This window comes from Sorex araneus, chromosome 2 (genome assembly GCF_027595985.1).
Source record: "Sorex araneus isolate mSorAra2 chromosome 2, mSorAra2.pri, whole genome shotgun sequence".
NCBI classification, from domain to species: domain Eukaryota; kingdom Metazoa; phylum Chordata; class Mammalia; order Eulipotyphla; family Soricidae; genus Sorex; species Sorex araneus.
In genome coordinates, this window is record NC_073303.1 from 6,804,567 (window position 1) to 6,827,199 (window position 22,633).

At 39.3% G+C, this 22,633-nt stretch overlaps 2 protein-coding genes across 2 annotated transcripts; both read left to right on the top strand.

Annotated features, from left to right (window-relative positions):
• The first annotated feature begins 8,649 nt into the window (after positions 1-8,649).
• On the top strand, positions 8,650-9,609 carry LOC101540607 (putative olfactory receptor 2B8). The gene has a single exon (XM_055129222.1). The coding sequence runs from the start codon at positions 8,650-8,652 to the stop codon at positions 9,607-9,609; it is 960 nt and encodes a 319-aa protein (XP_054985197.1).
• Positions 9,610-21,475: 11,866 nt separating this feature from the next.
• LOC129402486 (putative olfactory receptor 2B8) lies at positions 21,476-22,420 on the top strand. Its single transcript, XM_055129232.1, has one exon. It carries the CDS (start codon positions 21,476-21,478, stop codon positions 22,418-22,420), a length of 945 nt encoding a protein of 314 aa, XP_054985207.1.
• Positions 22,421-22,633: the final 213 nt, after the last annotated feature.

A 22,633-nucleotide genomic window follows, 5' to 3' on the forward strand; every position in this document is an offset into this window, starting at 1 on the left:
ACAATGGAATATTATGCAGCTGTTAGAAAAAATGAGGTCATGAAGTTTGCATATAAGTGGATTAGCATGGAAAGTATCATGCTAAGTGAAATAAGTCAGAAAGAGAGAGACAGACATAGAAAGATTGCACTCATCTGTGGAATATAGAATAGTAGACTAGGATTCTAACACCCAAGAATAGTATAAATAAGTACCAGGAGGTTGTCTCCACGGCTTGGAGGCTGATCTCTCATTCTGGGCAACTCAGAGAAGGGAACACCAAGTAAAATGTGGTTGGAGGTCATGCGAGGGAAGGGTGACGCGTGCCGAATGTAGACTGGAGACTGAACACAATGGCCACTCAACACCTTTATTGCAAACCACAACACCTAATCAGAGAGAGAGAACAAAAGGGAATACCCTGCCATAGTGGCAGTGTAGGGTGGGGGGAGACGGGACTGGGGAGGGTGGGAGGGATGCTGGGTTTACTGGTGGTAGAGAATGGGCACTGGTGAAGGGATGGGTTCTCTAACTTTGTATGGGGGAAACATGAGCACAAAAATGTATAAATCTGTAACTGTACCCTCACGATGATTCAGTAATTAAAAATTAAAAAAAAAGAAAAAAATAAAATAATTAAAAAAATAAAAATAGGGGGCTGGAGCGATAGCACAGCGGGTAGGGCATTTGCCTTGCACGCGGCCAACCCGGGTTCGATTCCCAGCATCCCATATGGTCCCCTGAGCACCGCCAGGGATAATTCCTGAGTGCAGAGCCAGGAGTACCCCTGTGCAGAGCCAGGTGTGACCCAAAAAGCAAAAAATAAATAAATAAATGAATAAATAAAAATAATTAAAAAATTTTTAAAAATGGCTTGACTGTATGCAAGGCAAGTGCCTTATGTGCTGTACGATTTCTCCAACCTCAGCACATATCTTTTCTTTTCTTTTTGAAAACATTTATTGAAACACCATGGGTTACAAAGTTGTTCATTATAAGTTGTTACAGGCTTCTGCTGTTTCAGCATCATTCCCACCACCTGACCTTTTCTCCACCACTGTCCCCATTTTCACAAGCACCTGCCTCCCCAGCCTGTCCCCTTAGCAGGCACACAATAATTTGTTTAATATTGCTTGTTACAACCAAATGGCTAAAGGAAGTCACTGTCACTGTCACTGTCCTCCCATTCATTGATTTGCTTGAGCGGGCACCAGTAACGTCTCCATTGTGAGACTTGTTACTGTTTTTGGCATATTGAATATGCCATGGGGAGCTTGCCAGACTCTGCTGTGTGGGCGGGATACTCTCGGTAGCTTGCCAGGCTCTCTGAGAGGGATGGAAGAATCGAACCTGGGTCGGCCGCGTGCAAAGCATACATCTTACCCGCAGTGCTATCACTCCAGTCCAGCTAAAGGAAGTATCAAAAATATTTCAGTAAATGAAATTTTGTGAAAATTGTTATATCTCACGTAGCTGACCCGTGTTCGATTCCTTGGTCCCTCTTGGAGAGCCTGGCAAGCTACCAAGACTATCCTGCTCACACAGCAGAGCCTGGCAAGCTCCCCTTGGCGTATTCAATATGCCAAAAACAGTAACAACAAGTCTCACATTGGAGACGTTACTGGTTTCTGCTCGAGCAAATCGATGAACAAAGGGACACAGTGCTACACAGTTATATCTTACACAGGGTTGTTTAATCCTTGTCTGAGGGTTTACAAAGCTGTTCATTGCTAGTTGAGCCTTTAATGTTACTGTTTCTGTTTGTTGAGTTTAGTTGACTTCTTTGTTAGTTTCCCATCTAATTGGTGTGCTGCTACTGGAATTTCATTACTGTGGAATTTGGAGGTGTTGCAATATGTGGTTGTGGGGCCCAGAGATTTCACGATCTGTAAAATTGGACCATGAGTTTACATGGTGTCAGCTATGGGAAGTGGGTATGGCTTCCGGGCTTTCAGGATGTATGAGGTTGGGTGTGGTAGGGTGGAGGGAGGATTCCCGTCCCATTCCAAGAAGACCCCGAGTTTTCAGTCCAGTACATGTCTGGACTAATGCTAGCTCTTTCCAGTCCTTTGGATAAATGCCATTTTGACTGATGTGAGATGATATCTCATGTCATTTTTATTTGCATCTCTGTGATAAGTGACAGTGAATCTTTACATACATTTCTGGTTCTCCCGGTGCTCTCTTCAGGAAACTATCTGTTGGTCTCCTTGCCACATTTTTTGATGAGGTTATGGATTTTCTGTTGAACTTTGTGAGTGCTTTTTATATCTTGAATATTAGTTTTCTTTCCCTATCTGTGTACAGATATTTTGTCCCATTTAGTAAGTTACCTTTTAATTTTAGCCTGAGATACTTTTGAATTTAAAAGTAAAAACTTTTAAATTCAATGCTGTCTCTCTACCCTCCCAACCATTTTTTGTTACCTTTTCCCGTTAGGGTTGCCTCCCTGTCCTTCTGGAACTCCAATGATTCTTATATTATTCCTCTTGGCATCATCCCCTAGGTCTCTGATTCGCCCTAGAGCTATCTTAAGATCTTTTCCAATTGTCTGTTGTAGCCTATGGAATTTTGGTTGCTCATCTTCAAGCTCACTAATTCTCTCTTCATTCTACTATTGTAGAATGTAGAATAGTAGAATGTAGTCATTCTACTATTGAGGGCTCCAACTGTGTTTTTTATTTCGTCTACAGTGTCTTTTATTCGTGACATTTCTGAATGTAGCTTTCCTATTTCTGCTCTCATTTCTTCCCGTAATTTTTTCGCTGACTGCTCCACGGTTTCTTTAAGTTTGATGAACATTCTGAGAATTTCTTCCCTGAATTCTTTGTCAGAGAGATCACATTTGTGGGAAACTCCGGCAGAGGTTTCTGGACTCTTTTCTTCATCTTCTCCTTGCTGTGGGGATTTGCGCTGTTTCTTCATGCTGTCTCGGTTGTACAGAGATGGGACCTTCCAGTTCACTAACGTTAATCTCTCTTTCCCTGAGTATTTGATATTTTGGTGCAATTGGAATAGGCTAGTGGCTAATTTAGTCTTTTGGGTTTGAGGTAACTGGGGAGATCTCCAAAAAGTTAGTTAATGGGGATTGCGACTTCTGTCAAGTATACTAGTAAAGGGGAAAATAGCTCCCATCGACACGCCCACTGCAGCGGGCCACGCCTACTACCAAAGAGGCCACGCCCCTTTTGGCCAGTGGCCACTGGCTGGAGATGGGGGTGGGGGGCCGCGTGCAAGCACAGTGCACGGGCACCTACGGCTGGGAAGCTCAGGGGGAGAAAGAGGCAGCGCACCTGGATGAGGAAGCAGGAGACTCTTCTCAGTTTTTGATGGAGCGGTTTGTTTCTTTCTTGCTGAGTTTTATAAGTGCTTTATATCAATATTTGCCAGTTGAGTGGTGGACAAACTTTTTCTTCCAGTCTGTGGTGCATCTTTGGACACTAGAGATTGTCTTGCATTTTAATTAAAGTTTTTAATGTTAAAATTTAACTTAATTTTGAATTTTATTTAATTTTGGGTTTTGGGCCACATGCTGGCAGTGCTCAAGGCTTGCTCTATGTCTCTATGCCCCAGAGTCACTGCTGAAGAGGTTCGGGGACCATCTGGCATGCTGAGGGTCGAACCTGAGTTGACCTTGTGCAGGGCAACCGCCCCACCCACTGTACTATCTCTCCTGCTCCAATCTAACTTAATTTTAATTCAGTCAAGATTCATATTTATTTATAGTCATGTTTAAACTATTTTTGAAATGTGAGAAAAATGACTTTTTTAAAAAGACACAAATGGTTTAGAGATGAGGTGTAAGGTAACTGTCAAGTTTAAGGAATGATCTATCCTCTGTGAAGTATATGACATTATAGAACAGGCAGGTTAGCTATCTGTTGGCATTTTCTTTGATATTTACCATCCCCAAGGATGGTTATCTCTGGACAGCTTGGTGACATCAGCTAATTAGCAGTACAGGAGATACATCCCTAGAGACTTCCCACAGGTAAACAGGTTTGGTCCTTGCCCTGTACAGCCCGTTCACGGTGCAGTTTCATGTCACTGTATCCTGTTGCCCATAAGGATCTCTCTGTCATATAGGCACTGTTTTGGGGAAATAGTATTGAAAGTGTGAAAGTGTCTTTCACAACTCATATCACCTAGAAACAAGAGTACAGGCCGTTCTACCATGTGAAGATATGTGAAGTCAGCCTGAGAAGGTGGCCTCATACTTAAGAAAAGGTTCTGCATAATCCAGTGCCGGTATAATTAACCTTTCCACTCTCTCCATATGGCCTGACTCCTGAACGCTCATGTCCAGGATGCATCTCTGTACTATATAAGGTAGCAATTTGGAAATAGGTAGGAAAAGGGTTTAGGACTCATAGGAAAGGTGAATATCAGTGAATGGAATGAAATTCAGTCTCCGTGTTAATTTAGGAATAGGCAATTTTGTTTTATGTTCAGTAGAAATTGTATTTAAACCAATACCCACAGTTTTTTGCATTTATTATCTGGCAGGAGTAGATTACAGAAAAGCCTCAAGTTAAAGAACTAAATTTGATTCATTTTAGAAGTCAGTTATTGTTCCCAGAGATTTCATCCTACTGTAGTACATTAATTAAACCTCTATATGTAGATTTGGGAAATAGTTTAAATATAGAGCATATTTAAGTGTCATAAAACATGCCTTTCAGTGGTAGAATAACAGTATGTTTCTTTTTCTTCTTTTGGGTCATACATGGCAATGCTCAGGGGTTACACCTGGCTCTGTTCTCAGGAATTACTCCTGGCGGTGCTTGGGGGACCATATGGGATGCTGGGAATCGAACCCGGGTCGGCCACGTGCAAGGCAAATGCCCTACCCGCTGTGAAAAAGAAAGCCTAGGTATTAGATTATATTCTTCCATTCTTTCTCTGGCTTCTTAGTCTTGATAATTTCTGCCAATATTTATTCTTTCTTGAAATTTATTATAAGTGTCTGTAGGTTAAAAAATTTAAATATTGTCTTAAATTTTTTCTTAATTTTTGTTGAGGTCCACAGAGGTATTGGACCACTATTGTGTGGTGCCACACAATCTCTCCACCAATATGTCAGGGTCTGTCTCACAGATTCTATCACTGTCCCATCACCCCCTAAATGGCCTCAATTCTCAGTATATGTACTTTTAAAACTTTTATTTCTTCTCTGAGAGAGGTACAGAACTACTTAAAATATCTGTGAAGTCTTCAAAATGCCAGGCTGAAGATTCCAATAGAAAGGTTCCACCCTGAGGATAGTGTATCAATAAATCTATATTTTGAGTTGATTATTAACAAGAAGTGCTTATTCTTCAACTGATTGAGAGTGCTAATGTGAAAGGGAAAAAGTCCAGGAGGAGAAACTGTGATCTAAAAGGCTAATAACCTAGTGAAATAGGCACATGACAATGTTCCTATGGGGTGACACTGATAAGATGTGTTTTCATCATCTCATCAGCACTGTGCATGCTGCTGAGTGACTTTAGTGACCGGCTCTTATTCTCTGGCTAGCGTGCCATCCGAACTCTGTTCATTTTGTGAGTATTGGCTACTAGGTTCACATCTGTTTCTTTGGTCAGTAATTAGTTCTCAGATAAAAGGGAACCTCGTGGCAGGGCACAGAGGGTGGGGGCCAGCTTGGGGAGGGTGGTTCTGGCCCCCTCCCCCAACTCAGCACAGTCCCCACTTCATCTTCTTAAGGTTTCTGGAACCTAGTGGGGCAGTCATTGCCCCTTAAGACTCATGGACTACACAATAGACTGTTTTTGTTGCTTTTGCCAGATTATAATGTTCTCTTTTATACTATTCTTGTGGGTTTCACTGTATTTATTATCTGGCAGGAGATAATAAACATCACATTTGTTTAATGTGATGTGTTAGATTTTCATTATGCACATCTTTATACATAAAATTATATCCTCTTGGTTATTTTCCTTGTAATAAATTATTTGAGAATGTCAATTATATCCATTATGTTTGCAATGGAAAATTTTCTAAGTGTGCTCCTACCACTAACTGTTTATCACTTTTCTTACTCAGGTTTTATTAACATGTATGTTAGCCAATATTATACTATTTTTAATACATAAATGAGCTTATATCCGAACCTGATTAATATCTTAAGAATTATTAGAATAAACTAGAAATGATCACATTGAATACGAACTGAGTGTTAAAGTAGGTAAAGGGGTATTTCTGATAACCTTTCAGAATCTGTATTGCAAACCACAATGCCCAAAAGGAAGAGAGAGAGAGAGTTATAGAGGCAGGCTGGGGGGTGTGGGGGGTGGTGGGAGGGAAACTGGGGACACTGGTGCTGGAAAATGCACACTGGTGGAGGGATGGGTGTTGGAACACTGTATGACTGAAACCTAATCATGAACAGCTTTGTAAGGGTCTGTCTCATAGTGATTCAATAAAATTTTTTAAAATTCGAGAATAATTAAAACTTACTTAATGCATAAACATATGAGTATAGTAGAATCTAGTGATACGATACCACTTATTTTGTTGTATGACTGACCTTGTGAGTCTGAAGTAGCTGGATGAAATGGTAATTCCTTAATCTTATTGTAGGCAATATTTGGGCTGTGTAACTAATTCTTCTAGAGAGCTCCCAGAAAGATACAGATATGAAATTAACAATTAACTAATGAGGAAAAAGTCTTAACTTTTATGATACTAAAATATTATTTGATATGTGCATTTCTTTGTGTTCCTTTTAAATTTTATGTGTATACCTTTGACCTGCTATTGTTTTGACAGTACATATAGGAATATCTCTGTACATTTATCTGTTGAGGCATTTTATCTTAGGGAGTGAAGTAATGCCTACTTTTAAAACTTAGATTATCACTGTATCACTGTCACTGTCATCCTGTTGTTCATAGATTTGCTGGAGCGGGCACCAGTAAGCTCTCCATTGTGAGACTTTTTGTTACTGTTTTTGGCATATAGAATACATCACAGGTAGTGTGCTGGGCTCTGCCATTCGGGTGAGACACTCTTGGTAGCTTGCCAGACTCTCCAAAAGGGGCGGAGGAATCGAACCCGTGGCCAGCCGCGTGCAAGGCAAACGCCCTACCGGCTGTGTTATTGCTCCAGCCCAAAACTTAGATTATACAACTGAATAATTTAAAGAATGTTTACATAGATAAAATTTTTATAGGCTATAGTTTCACCTCCATCAGGAATTGCATGAATCCTATTATAAGTACTATGTGAAAATGAAATCAGAAGAAAAGGAAATTGTTGGTTACTGGATTTTTGAGTTCTTATTCAAAGTGATTATGTATAGCCAATGAATTTTAGGAGTTCTTCCTAAATTGCTATTGTAGATGTAGACATCTTGAGGACAATAGTTAGTGTAATTGAATGGTATTATTTTCAGGTTCTGTCAGAATGTTCACTTATAAATACCCTACAGAAGATCAGGGTGGCATGAAAAACATAGTAGATTAGCTGGAGCAATGAGGAAAAAGTTAAAGTTTTATATATATAAAGCACTATTAGTGATAGACATATATGTTAAAATTTATTAGAGGTCAGGTAGTTATAATATTATTAAAGTTTATGGCTTAGTATAGAAAATTACGGCACCTCACCATCACCAAGGTACCCACGAGCCATCATCAATGCTACTAAATCTCTTGTAGGAAGTTCCCTCACCTCCAGTTTGTGGTTTCATGTTCCTGTGCCAAGAGTTCGTCATTGTTCAGCACCATCAATTCACTTGTTCAGTCTCTACTCCACAGATGAGTGAGATCATATCTGGCACTTATCCTCTCTCTGACTTATTTTGCTTAACATCACACCCTCCAGTTCTGCCTACATTGCAGTGAACTGCATGATTCATCTTTTGTTGCTGCTACATAGTATTCCAAGTGATGTTTGATGTTTTGAATGTAATTTAATTCCCTATGGGAGTATATTCTAGATTATGAATTTGTGATTTTTAAATAGAGATTATGTTCTATTACCTTTTTTGTCTGTGAGAATTATAAAATAACCGTTTAAAACCTCCCCTCTCTCTAGCTCCTTATTTTTTGAGATCTTGCTTTCTGTTTTTTTCATCGTTTCCAGTTTCTTCAGAATAGACACATAATCCATATACATTAAATTCTATTAAGCTCAATATTAACCATATATTTCATGTCTATGACTGATACTAATAATTTTCTACTGTTCAATTTTCTTATATAAAATATCATAATGAAGACTTCTTGTGATAAAGTAGAACTAAGTTGATATGTCAGTTGTATTAAACTATCACTTATCCAGTAGTTGCTATAAATCAGGGCTAAAACTTTTTGGATTGTTTGTTTGTTCTTGGGGTACATCCAGTAGTGCTTAGGGCTTACTCTTAGCTCTGCACTCAGGGATCACTCCTGGAAGGGCCAGGGATCATATGAGGTGCTGGGGATCAAACTCAGGCCGGCAAACACCCTACCTATGCTTCAGTCCTAGGGCTAAAAATCTTTTGATGATGGATTACTTTCACTCACTTTTATTAGAAATTCCTCCTCTTTTTGTGTTGGTTTTATGGGGCTATACAAGATCAAAACACAGGGCATCGCATATACTGGGCATTGAATACCGAGACCACATACTCACTCCTGAAGATACTTAATGAAAATTGTTCAATGCTTTCTCATGACAGGAGGCATGTACTTACAAATGATGGAAGAGAAAAATGAAAGTTCTTTCACTGGATTCATCCTCGTAGGGTTCTCTGACAGGCCTCAACTGGAGTTCATCCTTTTTGTGGTTCTTTTAATACTTTATATCTTCACTGTGCTCGGGAACACCACCATCATTACATTGTCCTACCTGGACCCAAATCTCCACACCCCAATGTACTTTTTCCTCTCTAACTTAAGCTTTTTAGACTTGTGTTATACTACCAGCACTGTCCCTCAGTTTTTGTATAATCTCAGTGGACCTGATAAATCTATCTCCTATGTTGGTTGTGTGGCTCAGCTGTTCATCTTTTTAGGGTTGGGATGCACAGAATGCATGCTCTTAGGGGTCATGGCGTTTGACCGCTATGCCGCCGTGTGCAGGCCCCTCCACTACACTGTCATCATGCACCCCCGGCTTTGCTCTCTGATGGCTTCAGCCTCATGGATCTTTGGTTTTACCAACTCTTTGGTGCAGACGGTGCTCACCTTCATTTTACCACTGTGTGGAAGGAATAAAATAGACCATTTCCTTTGTGAGATTCCTGCACTGATCAAAATCGCCTGCGTCGACACCAGAAGCACAGAGTCTGAGATGTTCTTTGCCAGTGTTGTTGTTCTTCTCATCCCTGTTTCATTGATCATGTTCTCCTATGGTCAGATCGTGAGGGCCATCTTAAGAATTAAGTCTGCAGCAGGAAAGCGCAAAGCCTTTGGGACCTGTGGCTCCCACTTCATCGTGGTCTCTCTGTTCTATGGCACAGCCATCTACGCCTACCTCCAGCCCAGCAACAACTACTCTCAGGATAAGGGCAAGTTCACGTCTCTCCTGTATGGTATTTTTATCCCCATGATAAACCCTGTCATCTATACACTGCGGAACAAGGATGTGAAGGGAGCAGTGATGAAAATTCTTTGGAAGATTCATGGCTTGACAAATGTATGAGAAAGACACTTAAACAGAAGGAGTTTTGAATGCCACAGTCTGTAAGATGCAGATCTTCATATATCACTGTATCACTGTTATCCCGTTGTTCATCAATTTTCTTGAGTGGGCACCAGTAATGTCTCCATTGTGAGACTTCTTGTTACTATTTTTGGCATATCGAATTCGTCATGGGTACAGTGTGGACAGGATACTCGTGGTAGCTTGCCGAGAATAAGGAAGAATCGAACCCGGGTCAGTCACGTGCAAGGCAAACGCCCTACCCACTTTGCTATCGTATCCTACCAAAATTACCCTAACAATTTTCATTTGGTGTCATATATAGAAATCAGAGTTGTAAAATGTAAGTTTATGAATTCTATTCTTTCAATTTCTAGAGTGGCTGGAAACCTTCTCCCTTAGCATTGCATTATATTTATCATTTTATACTGTCCTACAAGTTTATTAATTTTACATATGATGATCCCCATTTGTTATTATTATTTCATTTGACTTGCAAAAAGACATCAAATACATACTATAAAAGGCATGGTTAAAATAAGAGTATGGGCGAATAAAATGCTGTATTGAATATTAACAACTTAGCATTTATTCATGGCTCTTTTATAAAGTAAGTGTTGGCTGTTTCTGGGTCTTTTCTCAGAATTAGTTGAATGTCTTATGAAAATACAAAATATAAGTTCAAGGCAAAACTTTCTCCAGTGGATGTTGATAAAGTCATTGAGAAATTCATCTATCTTTGATCTCCTCATAATAATCATATTTCATAGTATTAATTTCTCAGGCTCTGCATGAATCACTAGGTGAAGAAATCTTGTTGCCAGTGACAATGGTACCTAAAGTTGTAATAACAAAGGGAATGTTTTTTTTTTATCCTGGGATATTAATTAATTAATTAATTAATTAATTTTTAATTTTTTATTAGATAATCACTATGATGTAGTTACAAACTTATTAACTTTTGTGTTTACATTTCACTCATATGGTGATCGTTTACCCATCCCTCCACCAGTGCCCAGGGAATGGGTTTTTTTTGTTCTTTGACATATTTGTACATTGCTAGAGGAAGAGGTATGTATAATATCTGAATTGGTTACTTTACATTTGTGAGCCATATTCTTCTTCTTCCCTTTTAAAATGATTATCTAGAGTGGAACCACAGGAGCCCTGGGTTCAGTCCCAGCCACTGAATGATCCCCTTAGCACCCTAGGGAGTGGCCCCTGAGCACTACTTAATGTTGTCCTGGAATGAAAGGAAAAAAATCTTATGATTTTTTTATGTGACTGAATGACCCTATTCTTCTCATAGTTTATACAAAATCACCAAAAGTAATGTAATAAACATTTAAAAAATACTTTTAGAGCTGGAATGATAGTACAATGGGCTGGACACTGCCTTGCATGTGGCTGACCTTAGTTCAATCCCTGGCATCAATGTGGTCCCCTGAACTCACAAGGAGTGATTCCTGAGTGCAGAACAGGAAGGAGTCAGCACTGTCACATATTATCTGATGTTTATTTAGATTCACCAAAAGAAAATTGAAAGGATAAAATGCATATTAATTAAAAATCTACAGAAGACTAAATTAAAGTTGATCTTATAATAAAATAACCGTGATTCAATTATGGCCTGTGAGTATTAATATAAGTACCCTAGAGAAATTATCTCACATTTAATTCCCATGCCATTGACTCAAGCTTAAATGTGCATAAGTTTATTTTGAAGCTTGGTTCCTGGCCTTATACATTTTTAATGTCATGATCAATGTTTATATCTATGGAGGTTAGAGTTTTGACCTTACCTTCATCACATTACATGAAAAGTTTATGTAAATATAGGTTTTGATTCAGATAAACACACTGTATCTGCATAATAACAGAATAACAGAAACTTAACAATGATCATGTACTTTTCTATGCTGACAGCTAATATACACCATCCTCGGACTTGAAACTTCTGAGATTATCGTTGTTGACATGATAAGTGTCATTTAAAAAAATTTTTACAATAACATTTTAATTTTTATTCATTGTATTTATTTTATTATTTTATTTTCATAATTTTTTCATGATTTATTACATTCAATATTCCAACACCAGTGCACTTTCCCACCATTATTATTTCCAATTTTCCAAACCATTCCTCAAGCCTGCCCCTATAGCAGTTTCTGAATGACTTATTTTATGTTGCTCGTTTTTATGCGCTAAAACTGATTAAAAAATATTTCCTTAGAGAAAGGTGTGTGAATATTGTTTTATCTCACCATTGAGCCATTAAACCCTTGTAGAAGACATTACTAACATGTTGTTACAAGTTAAGTCTTGTGTGTTTATATTTTCTTGAGATTGGTTGCCTTCTACTTTATAGCCCATCTAATCTGGTGTGCCACCCCTGGTTCATCAGTTTGAGATGCCATGCAGCAGCATGCTCCAGGAATTCAAAATTTTTGAATGGGGTACTACAGTTGGAGTGAATTTTTTTTTTTTTTTTTTTTTTTTTTTTTGCTTTTTGGGTCACACCTGGCGATGCACAGGGGCTACTCCTGGCTCTGCACTCAGGAATTACCCCTGGCCATGCTCAGGGGACCATATGGGATGCTGGGATTTGAACCCGGGTCAGCCGCGTGCAAGGCAAATGCCCTACCCGCTGTGCTATCTCTCCAGCCCCAGAGTGAATTTTTTTTTAATTCGGCGATGCACAGGGGTTACTCCTGGCTCATGCACTCAGGAATCACCCCTGGCGGTGCTCAGGGGACCATATGGGATGCTGGGAATCAAACCCGGGTTGGCCGCTTGCAAGGCAAATGCCCTACCCACTGTGCTATTGCTCCAGCCCCCTGGAGTGAAATTTTTAAGTGGACAGTGATTATGGGTTCCCTTGATGACTCAGCCTGATGCTGCATCTGGAAGCATCTCTGCAACTTGTTTATGTCTTTTAAGACTTATTTATGACTTATATCCCTGGAGATGGCCTGTTTGTTTTTTTTTCTGCAAATACACGGGGTTTATTCAAGCCAACATGCTGGGACCCTTCGTTGTGCCTGAGAGCCGGCAGGGCTGAGGGCCCCGAACTCAAAAAGCAGGCAGTTTTTCTACCATTTTGGGGAAGAAAAGGGGATCACACATATTGGATCAAAGGGAATCACACATATTGGATCAAAGAAGTAAGTAACTCAGAACTGTGCCTCCTATGCCATTGATAATTGGTTCTTGTACCCTGAGCACTTAAACATTTGTCATTCGTTCTGCCTCCAAGGTTTGGTCATATCAAAGTGGCATCCTTAGCCTAACTGATGTGATTTTTCAAATTCATTGCCTGGGGTTCACTGAAAACTAAGGTAGTCTGAGATTTCACTCCTTGTGCAGGGCAGGGTCAGCGTCCCTGTGTCAGCAGGAAGCAGCTCCAGAAGACGGAACTTTGACCATTTTCTCTTTAAGGATTAAAGGTGGTGGAATCTCTAGGGGAATACGAAGTAGGTAGCTAGATTAAGGAAGCCCCTCCCACCTTGAAAATCCCAACCGCCCTGTTGTGAGTGTGAACCCCAGTAATGGAGGAACTCTGTGCCCTTTTAAATTTTTTTGGGTCAACTGCCACTGTTCCAACTTAACCTTGAAAAGGAAGTGTAGGCCAGAATGTTTGATCTCTCTCTTTTCCGGTTATTACTAGTCTTTACAGGTATCAGATCCAACTCCATAGGGGTTGGGAGCACACTGCCAGAGTGAACTCCTCATCCCTATGCATTGAGACATCTGGTTTGAATCAGGTGATAAAAACTGCCACCTGAGAACCTCTGTGGAGAGGTCTTCACATTTTGATCCTGGATGATGGCCTGTTAATGAGCTTATTTGGCCTAAGGAAGTTCCTGGATGTGAGGCTCTGGAAGAACAGAGAGATGGGTGGGATAGCCCATGCCCGACTCCATGAGAACCTGGAGATTTCAGATCATGAGCAGTATTATTTTTTAAAAAATTATTAGAGAATTGTGATTTGTAAAGTTGTTGATAGTTGAGTTTTCTATAGTATTCTAGCAGCCTTCCCAGCTTCTCAGAGTGCTACCTTGACAGGCATATTTTTAAGTTGGTTTGTGATCATTTGAATCTCACATTTTCAGTGTTGTTGACTCTGTGATTTGTATAAAGAGCTAAGTCATTCCACTATGCATCTGCTATTGGATGTTTGAGTTGCTTCCATATCTAATTGTACTAAGTGCAACACAGAGGGCCAAAGACTACTCAGGCCATTTGGCACTGATTGGCTGTTGCAGCCTCCTTTTATTGGGTTAATGATCAAAACATCTAGCATACCTCAGAGTACATCACTGTATCACTGCATCACTGTCATCCTGTTGCTCATCGATTTGTTTGAGCGGGTACCAGTAATGTCTCCTTTGTGAGACTTGTTGTTACTGTTTTTGACATATAGAAAATGCCATGGGTAGCTTGCCAGGCTCTGCCATGCAGGTGGGATACTCTCAATAGCTTGCCGGGCTCTCCAAGAATGGCAGAGGAATTGAACCAGGGTTAGATGTGTGCAAGGCAAACACCCTACCTACTGTACTATTGCTCCAGCCCCTCAGAGTACATAAGATCAAAATATGTAAGATATTAAAGTACATACTATCTTATAGCCTCTTGACACACAACATTCATAATGAAGTATTTCAGACGGCCTTGTAAATCTTTACATCCCACTTCACATCAAAATCTATGCAAGCTTACACAATAGTCCAATACGGTTTTTATTTACCTTTTATCCAAGCATAGCACAATTAATTGATAACAAAGAGTGGCCTCATTGGGACATGCTGACCCCAGCCCAGTTCATTCAGACTTCCTAGCTGTTTGCAGCTTTGACATGGTCTTGTTTGCAAGGCAGCGTCCCCAGAACTTTCTCATGATTCTAGTCAGGCTGCAACAATCCAGCCATTTGTTTTTGGAGACTTTGTGTTGTTTCCAGATCTGGAAGAAAGGGAGTACAAATGTCTTTTAAAAGTAGTGTTTTTGAGCCCTTAGGTTAGATATCAAGAAGTGGAATTGTTGATTATCTGAAAGCTCAATTCATAGTTTTTTGAGAAGAGACCATGTTGTTTTCCAAATGGCTTGAACTGGTTGACATTTCCACCAACAGTGGATAATGATTCTTTTTCCCCACATCCACACCAGCACTGTTAGTTTTTGTTCTTTTTAATGTATACTAGTTTTAGTGGTATGAGATGATATTTCATTGTTGTTTTGATTTGACAAGGATAAGATGATAAATGGTAAGAGCATCTTTTCATGTGCCTGTTGACCATCCATATACATTCTTTAAAGAAATGTTTGTTCCATGAATCCATAAAGTATATGGAGGAAAACGTAGGCAGAACCTTCCATGACATTGAAGCTGAAAACTTCTTTAAGGATGAAACACCACTGACCCAGCAAGTGGAAACAAACAAAAACAAATGGGACTACATCAAACTAAGAAGTTTCTGCACTTCAAGAGAAACAGTGACTAAAATAAAGAGAGAGCTTACAGAATGGGAAAGAATATTTACTGCTGGGGGGGTGGGGGGCAGGGGAGAAGGCAGTTGGAATAGAGAAGGAATCACTAAGAAAATGATGGTTGGAGAGATCAGTTGAGAAGGGAGATCAGTTGAATGTGCCAAAAGTAGATAAAGGACAAAATGTGATGGCTTCTCAGTATCTGTATTACAAATCTTAATGCCCAAAAGTAGAGAGAGAGAATGGGGGAAATTGTCTGCCAGGGAAGCAGGGGGAGGGTGGGAAAGGCAGGGTATACTGGGGAGATTGGTGGTGGAAATGTGCACTGGTGGAGGGATGGGTGTTTGAACATTGTATAATTGTAACTCAAACATGAAAGCTTGTAACTGCATCTCATGGTGATTCAATAAAAATTAAATTAAATTAAATTTAAAAAGAAATTAAAAAGAAATGTCATTTCATCTCTTCTCATTTTTTGATGGAGCGGTTTATTTCTTTCTTGCTGAGTTTTTTTTAAATTTTTTAAATTTTATTGAATCATCGTGAGATAGTTACAAGCTTTCATGTTTGGGTTATAATCTCACAATGATCAAACACCCCATCACTCCACCAGTGTACATTCCCCACCACCAATATCCCGGGTATACCCCCCCTTTCCCACTCTCCCCCTGCCTCCATGGCAGACAATATTCCCCATACTCTCTCTCTACTTTTGGGCATTATAGCTTGCAACACAGACACTGAGAGGTCATCGTGTTGGTCCATTATCTACTTTCGGCATGCATCTCCCATCCCAATGATGGCTGGTTCCTCCAGCCATCATTTTCTTAGTGATCCCTTCTATTCCATCTGCCTTCTCCCCTCCGCTCATGAAGCAGTCTTCCAGCTATGGGGCAATCCCCTAGGTCCTCGTATCTACAGTCCTTAGGTGTCAGCCTCATGTGATGCTACCCTACACTCCACAAATGAGTGCAGTCCCTCTATGTCTGTCCCTTTTTCTGACTCATTTCACTTAACATGATACTCTCCATGTTTATCCATTTATAAGCAAATTTCATGACTTCATCTCTCCGAACAGCTGCATAGTATTCCATTGTGTAGATGTAGCAAAGTTTCTTTAAACAGTCATCTGTTGTAGGGCACTCGGGTTGTTTCCATATTTTGGCTATTGTGAATAGTGCTGCAATAAATATATACATACAGATGTCATTTCTACTGTGCTTTTTTGCATCCTCGGGATATATTCCCAGAATTGGTATTGCGGGGTCATATGGAAGCTCAATTTCTAGTTTTTGAAGGACTGTGCATATTGTTTTCCAAAAAGGTTGGACCAGTTGGCATTCCCACCAACAGTGAATGAACATCCCTTTTCCCCAACATCCATGCCACCTTGCTGAGTTTTAAAAGTGCTTTATATCAACATTTGCCAATTGAGTGGTAGACAAGCATTTTCTTCTAGTCTGTGGTGCATCTTTTGACCCTAGAGATTGTCTTGCATTTTAATTAAATTTAAGGTTTTCTTTTAACATTAAAAAAGGTTAAAATTTAACTTTATTTTGATTTTTATTAATTTTTAGGTTTTGGGCCACACGCTGGCAGTGCTCAAGGCTAGCTCTTTGTCTCTATGCCCTGAATCACTCCTGAAGAGGCTCGGGGACCATCTGGGATGCTGAGGGCCGAACCTGACTAGGCCTTGTGCAGGGCAAGCGCCCTACACACTGAACTATCTCTCCTGCTCCAATCTAGCAATTTTAATTCAGTCAAGATTCTAATTCATTTACAGCCATTTTAAAACTATATTTTAAATGTGAGAAAAAATGAATTTTTAAAAAAGACAGTGAAATTATTTAGATATGAGATTAAAGTAACTCTCAAGTTTAAGGAATGATCTATCCCCTGTGACGTATATGACATTATAGAACAGATAGTAAATCTCTGGACAGCTTGGTGACATCAGCTAATTAGCAGTACAGGAGATACATCCCTGGAGACTTCCCACAGGTAAACAGGTTTGGTCCTTGCCGTGTGCAGCCCATTCACGGTGCAGTTTCATGTCACTGTATCCTGTTCCCCATAAGGATTTCTCTGTCATATAGACACTATTTTGGGGAAATAGTACCGAGAGTCTGACACTGTCTTTCACAACTCATATCACCTAGAAGCAGAGTACAGGCCATTCTACCATGTGAAGATATGTGAAGTCAGCCTGAGAAGGTGGCCTCTTATTTAAGAAAAGGTTCTGCATAATCCAGTGCCGGTATAATTAACCTTTCCACTCTCTCCATACAGCCTGACTCCTGAACGCTCATGTCCGGGATGCATCTCTGTACTATATAAGGTAGCAATTTGGAAATGAGGTAGGAAAAGAGTTTAGGACCATAGGAAAGATGAATATCAGTGAATGGAATGAAATTCAGTCTCCGTGTTAATTTAGGAATAGGCAATTTAGTTTTATGTTCAGTAGAAATTGTATTTAGACCAATACCCACAGTTGTTTGCATTTATTATCTGGCAGGAGTAGATTACAGAAAAGCTTCTAGTTAAAGAACTAAATTTGATTCATTTTAGACGTCAGTTATTGATCCCAGAAATTTTATTTTACTTGGAAAATAGTCTAAACATAGAGCATATTTAATTGTCATAAAATATGCTTTTCAGTGAGAGAATAACAGTATGTTTTAATGTAAAAGGGAAAGCCTAAATTTTAGATTAGATTCTTCCACTCTTTTTCTGGCTGCTTAGTTTTGATAATTTTTTCCATGTTTATTCTGTCTTGAACTTTATTATAAGTGTCTGTTGGTTAAAAACTTAAATGTTATTTTAAAATTTTTCTGAATTTTTGTTGAGGTATTATAGTTCACAGTGGTATTGGAGCACTGTTGTGCGGTGGCAGAGGTGCCCCACACTCTCTCCACCAATCTGTCAGGGTCTGTCTCACAGATTCCATCACTGGCCCATCACCCCCGAACAGCCTCAGTTCTCAGTGTATGTAGTTTTAAAGCTTTTATTTCTTCTCTTAAAGAGGTACAGAACTACTGAAAGTATCTGTGGAGTCTTCAAAATGTTAGGCTGAAGAGTACAATAAAGAGGTTCTACCCTGAGGATAGTGTATCAATAAATCAATATTTTGAGTTGATTATTAACAAGAAAGGAATATTCTTCAACGGATTGAGAATGCTGATTTGAACAGACAAAGGTACAGGAAGAGAAACTGTGATCTGAATGGCTAGTAACCTATGATAGAGGCACATGACAATGTTTACATGGGTGACACTGATAATGTGTTTTCATCATCTCATGAGCACTGTGCTTGCTGCTGAGTGATTTCAGTGACCAGCTCTTGTTCTCTGACTAGCGTGCTATCCAAACTCTGTTCATTATGTGATATTGGCTACTACGTTCACGTCTGTTTCTTTTGTCAGTAAGTAGTTCTCAGATGAAAGGGACCTCGTGGTGGGGCGCAGAGGGTGGGGGCCAGGCGGGGGATTATAGTCCTTAAGACCCAAGGACTAGACAATAGACTTTGTTACTTTGCCAGATACATAATATTCTCTTTTATACTCTTCTTGTAGGTTTCACTATCAGTTAGATTTGTTTAATGTGATGCGTTAAACTTTCATGATGTACAACTTTATACGTTAAATTTGTTCTTCTTGGTTATTTCCGTTGTAACTAAAGTATTTGAGAATGTCAATTATGTCCATTATGTCTGCAATGGAAAATTTTCTAAGTGTGCTCCTACCACTAACTGCTTATCACTTTTCTTACTCAGGTTTTATTAACATGTATGTTAGTCAATATTATACTATATTTACACATCAATATCTAAACCTGATTAATACTTTAAGAATCCTTAGAATAAACTGTAAATGATCACGTTGAATAAGAACTGAGTGCTAAACATAGGTAAGGGGATATTCCTGATTACCTTTCAGAATCTGTATTGCAAACCACAATGCCCAAAAGGAAGAGAGAGAGACAGAGAGAGACAGAGACAGAGAGAGTCAGAGAGAGGAGAGAGAGTCAGAGAGGCAGGCTGTGGGGGTGTGGAGGGTGGTAGGAGGGAAAAAAGGGACACTGGTGCTTGGAAACATATGCCGGTGGAGGGATGGGTGTTGGAACACTGTATGACTGAAACCTAATCATGAACACTTTGTAAGGGTCTGTCTCAAAGTGATTCATTAAAAAAATTAAAAATTCTTAGAATGATTAAAAATTACTTGATGCATAAACATATGAGTATAGTATCCAGTGAACTGATGCCATTTATTTTGTTGTATGACTGTGCTTGTGAGTCTGAAGTAGCTGGATGAAATGCTAATTCCTAAACATTATTGTTGGCAATATTTGGGCTGTGTAACTAATTCTTCTAGAGAGCTCCCAGAAAGATACAGATATAAATTAACTAATGGTGGGATTGTCTTTTAGCTTTTATAGTACTAAAGTATTATTTTATATATTCATTTCTTTATATATTCATTAAATATTCTTTGTATATCTTTGATCTGCCATTGATATGACAGTACTTGTATGAATATCTCTGTACATTTATCTGTCGAAGCATTTTATCTTAGGGAATAACATAATGCCTACTTTTTGAATTTAGATTATGCAACTGGATAAATTAATACATGTTTCAATTGATAAAATTTTCTTAGGCTATAATCTCACCTCCATCAGGAATTCCATAAATTCTATTGTAAGTACTATGTGGAAATGAAATCAGAAGAAAAGGCAATTGTTGGTTACTGGATTTTTGAGTTCTTATTCAAAGTGACTGTGTATAGTCAATGAATTTTAAGAGTTCTTCCTAAATTGCTATTGTAGCTGTAGACATCTTGAGGACAATAGTTTGTGTAGCTGAATGATGGTATTTTCGGTTTGTCAGAATATTCACTTAAAAATACCCTACAGAAGATCAGGGTAGCATGAAAAACATAGTAGATTAGCTGGAGCAATGAGAAAAGAAGAGTTAAAGTTATATATATAAAGCACTATTAGTGATAGACATATATGTTAAAATTTATTTGAGGTCAGGTAGTTACAGTATTGCTAAAGTTTATGGCTTAGTATAGAAAATTACAGCACCCCACCATTACCAAAGTTTTATGAGTCTCGATCATCAATGCTACTAAATCACCTCTAGTCTGTTCCCTTCTTCCAGTAAGCAGTTTTGTGTTCCTGTGGCAAGAGTTTGTCATGGTCCAGCACTGTTAATTCGTTTGTTTAGTGAAACCTACTCCACAGATGAGTGAGGTCATCTGGTACTTATCCTCTCTCTGACTTATTTTGCTTAACATCACACCCTCCAGTTCTGTGTACATTGTAGTGAACTGCATGGTTCATCTTTTGTTACTGCTACATAATATTCCAAGTGATATTTTGAATACAATTTAATTCTCTGTTTGAGTATATTCAAGGTTATGAATTCATGATTTTTAAATAGATATTATATTCTATTACCTTTTTAGCCTGTGAGAAATATAACGTAAACATTTAAAACTCCCCTCTCTATAGCTCCTTATTTTTTCAGATCTGGCATTTCTTTTTTTTCATCGTTTCCATTTCCTTTAAAATAGACACATAATCTAGATACATTAAATTCTATTAAGCTCAACATGAACCATATATTTCATGTCTATAATTGATTCTAACATATTTCTACTGTTCAATTTTCTTATATAAAATGTCAATAATGACACTTCTTGTGATAAAGTAGAACTAAGTTGATATGTCAGTTCTACTAAGGTATCACTTATTCAATAGCACTGTTGCACTGTCGTCCCATTGTTCACTGATTTGCTAGAGCAGGCACCAATAATGTCTCCATTGTGAGACTTGTTGTTACTGTTTTTGGCATATTAAATACACCATGGGTAACTTGCCAGGCTCGGCTGTGTGGGAGGGATACTCTCAGTAACTTGCCTGACTCTCCAAGAAGGATCAGGAATCGAACATGGGTCTGCCTCACGCAAGGCAAACACCCTACCTGCTGTGCTATCGCTCCAGCCCACTTATGCAATAGTTATATCAGAGCAGAAACTTTTTGTTTGTTTTTGGGCTACACCCAGAAGTACTTAGGGCTTACTGCTAGCTCTGCACTCAGGGATCAAACTCAGGTCTGGGCCACTTATAAGGCAAACACCAATGCTCTGGCCCCAAGGCTAAAACTCTTCCCATGATGGACTACCTCAACTCCGTTTTTTTTGGAATTCCCCCCCCCTTTTGTGTTGGTTTTATGGTGTTATAAGAGATCAAAATGCAGGGCACTGCACAGCCTGGACACTGCATATAGTACTACTGAGGCTACATTCTCTCCTGAAGATACTTTATAAAAATTGTTCATTGCTTTCTCTTGACAGGAGATAAGTACTTATAAAGGATGGAACAGAACAATGGGAGTTCTTTCACTGGATTTATCCTACTAGGGTTCTCTGACAGGCCTCAACTGGAGTTCATCCTTTTTGTGGTTCTTGTAATACTTTATATCTTCACTGTGCTCGGGAACACCACCATCATTACATTGTCCTACCTGGACCCAAATCTCCACACCCCAATGTACTTTTTCCTCTCGAATTTAAGCTTTTTAGACTTGTGTTATACTACCAGCTCTGTCCCTCAGTTTCTATATAATCTCAGTGGACCTGATAAATCTATCTCCTATGCTGGTTGTGTGGCTCAGCTGTTCATCTTTATAGGGTTGGGATGCACAGAATGCATACTCTTAGGGGTCATGGCATTTGACCGCTATGTCGCTGTGTGTAGGCCTCTCCAGTACACTGTCATCATGCATTCTCGTCTGTGTGCCCTGATGGCTTCTGCTTCATGGTTCTCTGGTTTTACCAACTCCTTGGTGCAGACGGTGCTCATATTCCATTTACCAGTATGTGGGAGGAACAAAATAGACAATTTTCTTTGTGAGATTCCTGCACTGGTCAAGATCGCCTGCATCGACACCAGTAGCACAGATTCTGAAATATTCTTTGCCAGTGTTATTATTGTTCTCATCCCTTTTTTATTGATCATCTTCTCCTATGGTCAGATCGTGAGGGCCATCTTAAGAATTAAGTCTGCAGCGGGAAAGCGCAAAGCCTTTGGGACCTGTGGCTCCCACTTCATCGTGGTCTCCCTCTTTTATGGCACAGCCATCTACGCCTACCTCCAGCCCAGCAACAGCTATTCTCAGGATAAGGGCAAGTTCACGTCTCTCCTTTATGGCATTTTTATCCCCATGATGAACCCCGTCATCTATACACTGCGGAACAAGGATGTGAAGGGAGCAATGACAAAAACCCTTCAGAAGGTTCATCTCTTGATGTGTGTATGAGAAAGACATTCAATGGAAGGATTTTTGAATGCTAGAGTCTCTAAGATGTGTTTACCTTCATATATGCTACCAAAATTACCCTAATAATTTTCAGTGGAATTTTCTTTTGCTGTCACATAAAAATCAGAGTTGGAAAATGTAAGGTCATGGATTTATTTCAATTTCTAGAGTGGCTGGGAACCTGTTCCCATAGCATTGCATTTTATTTATGAT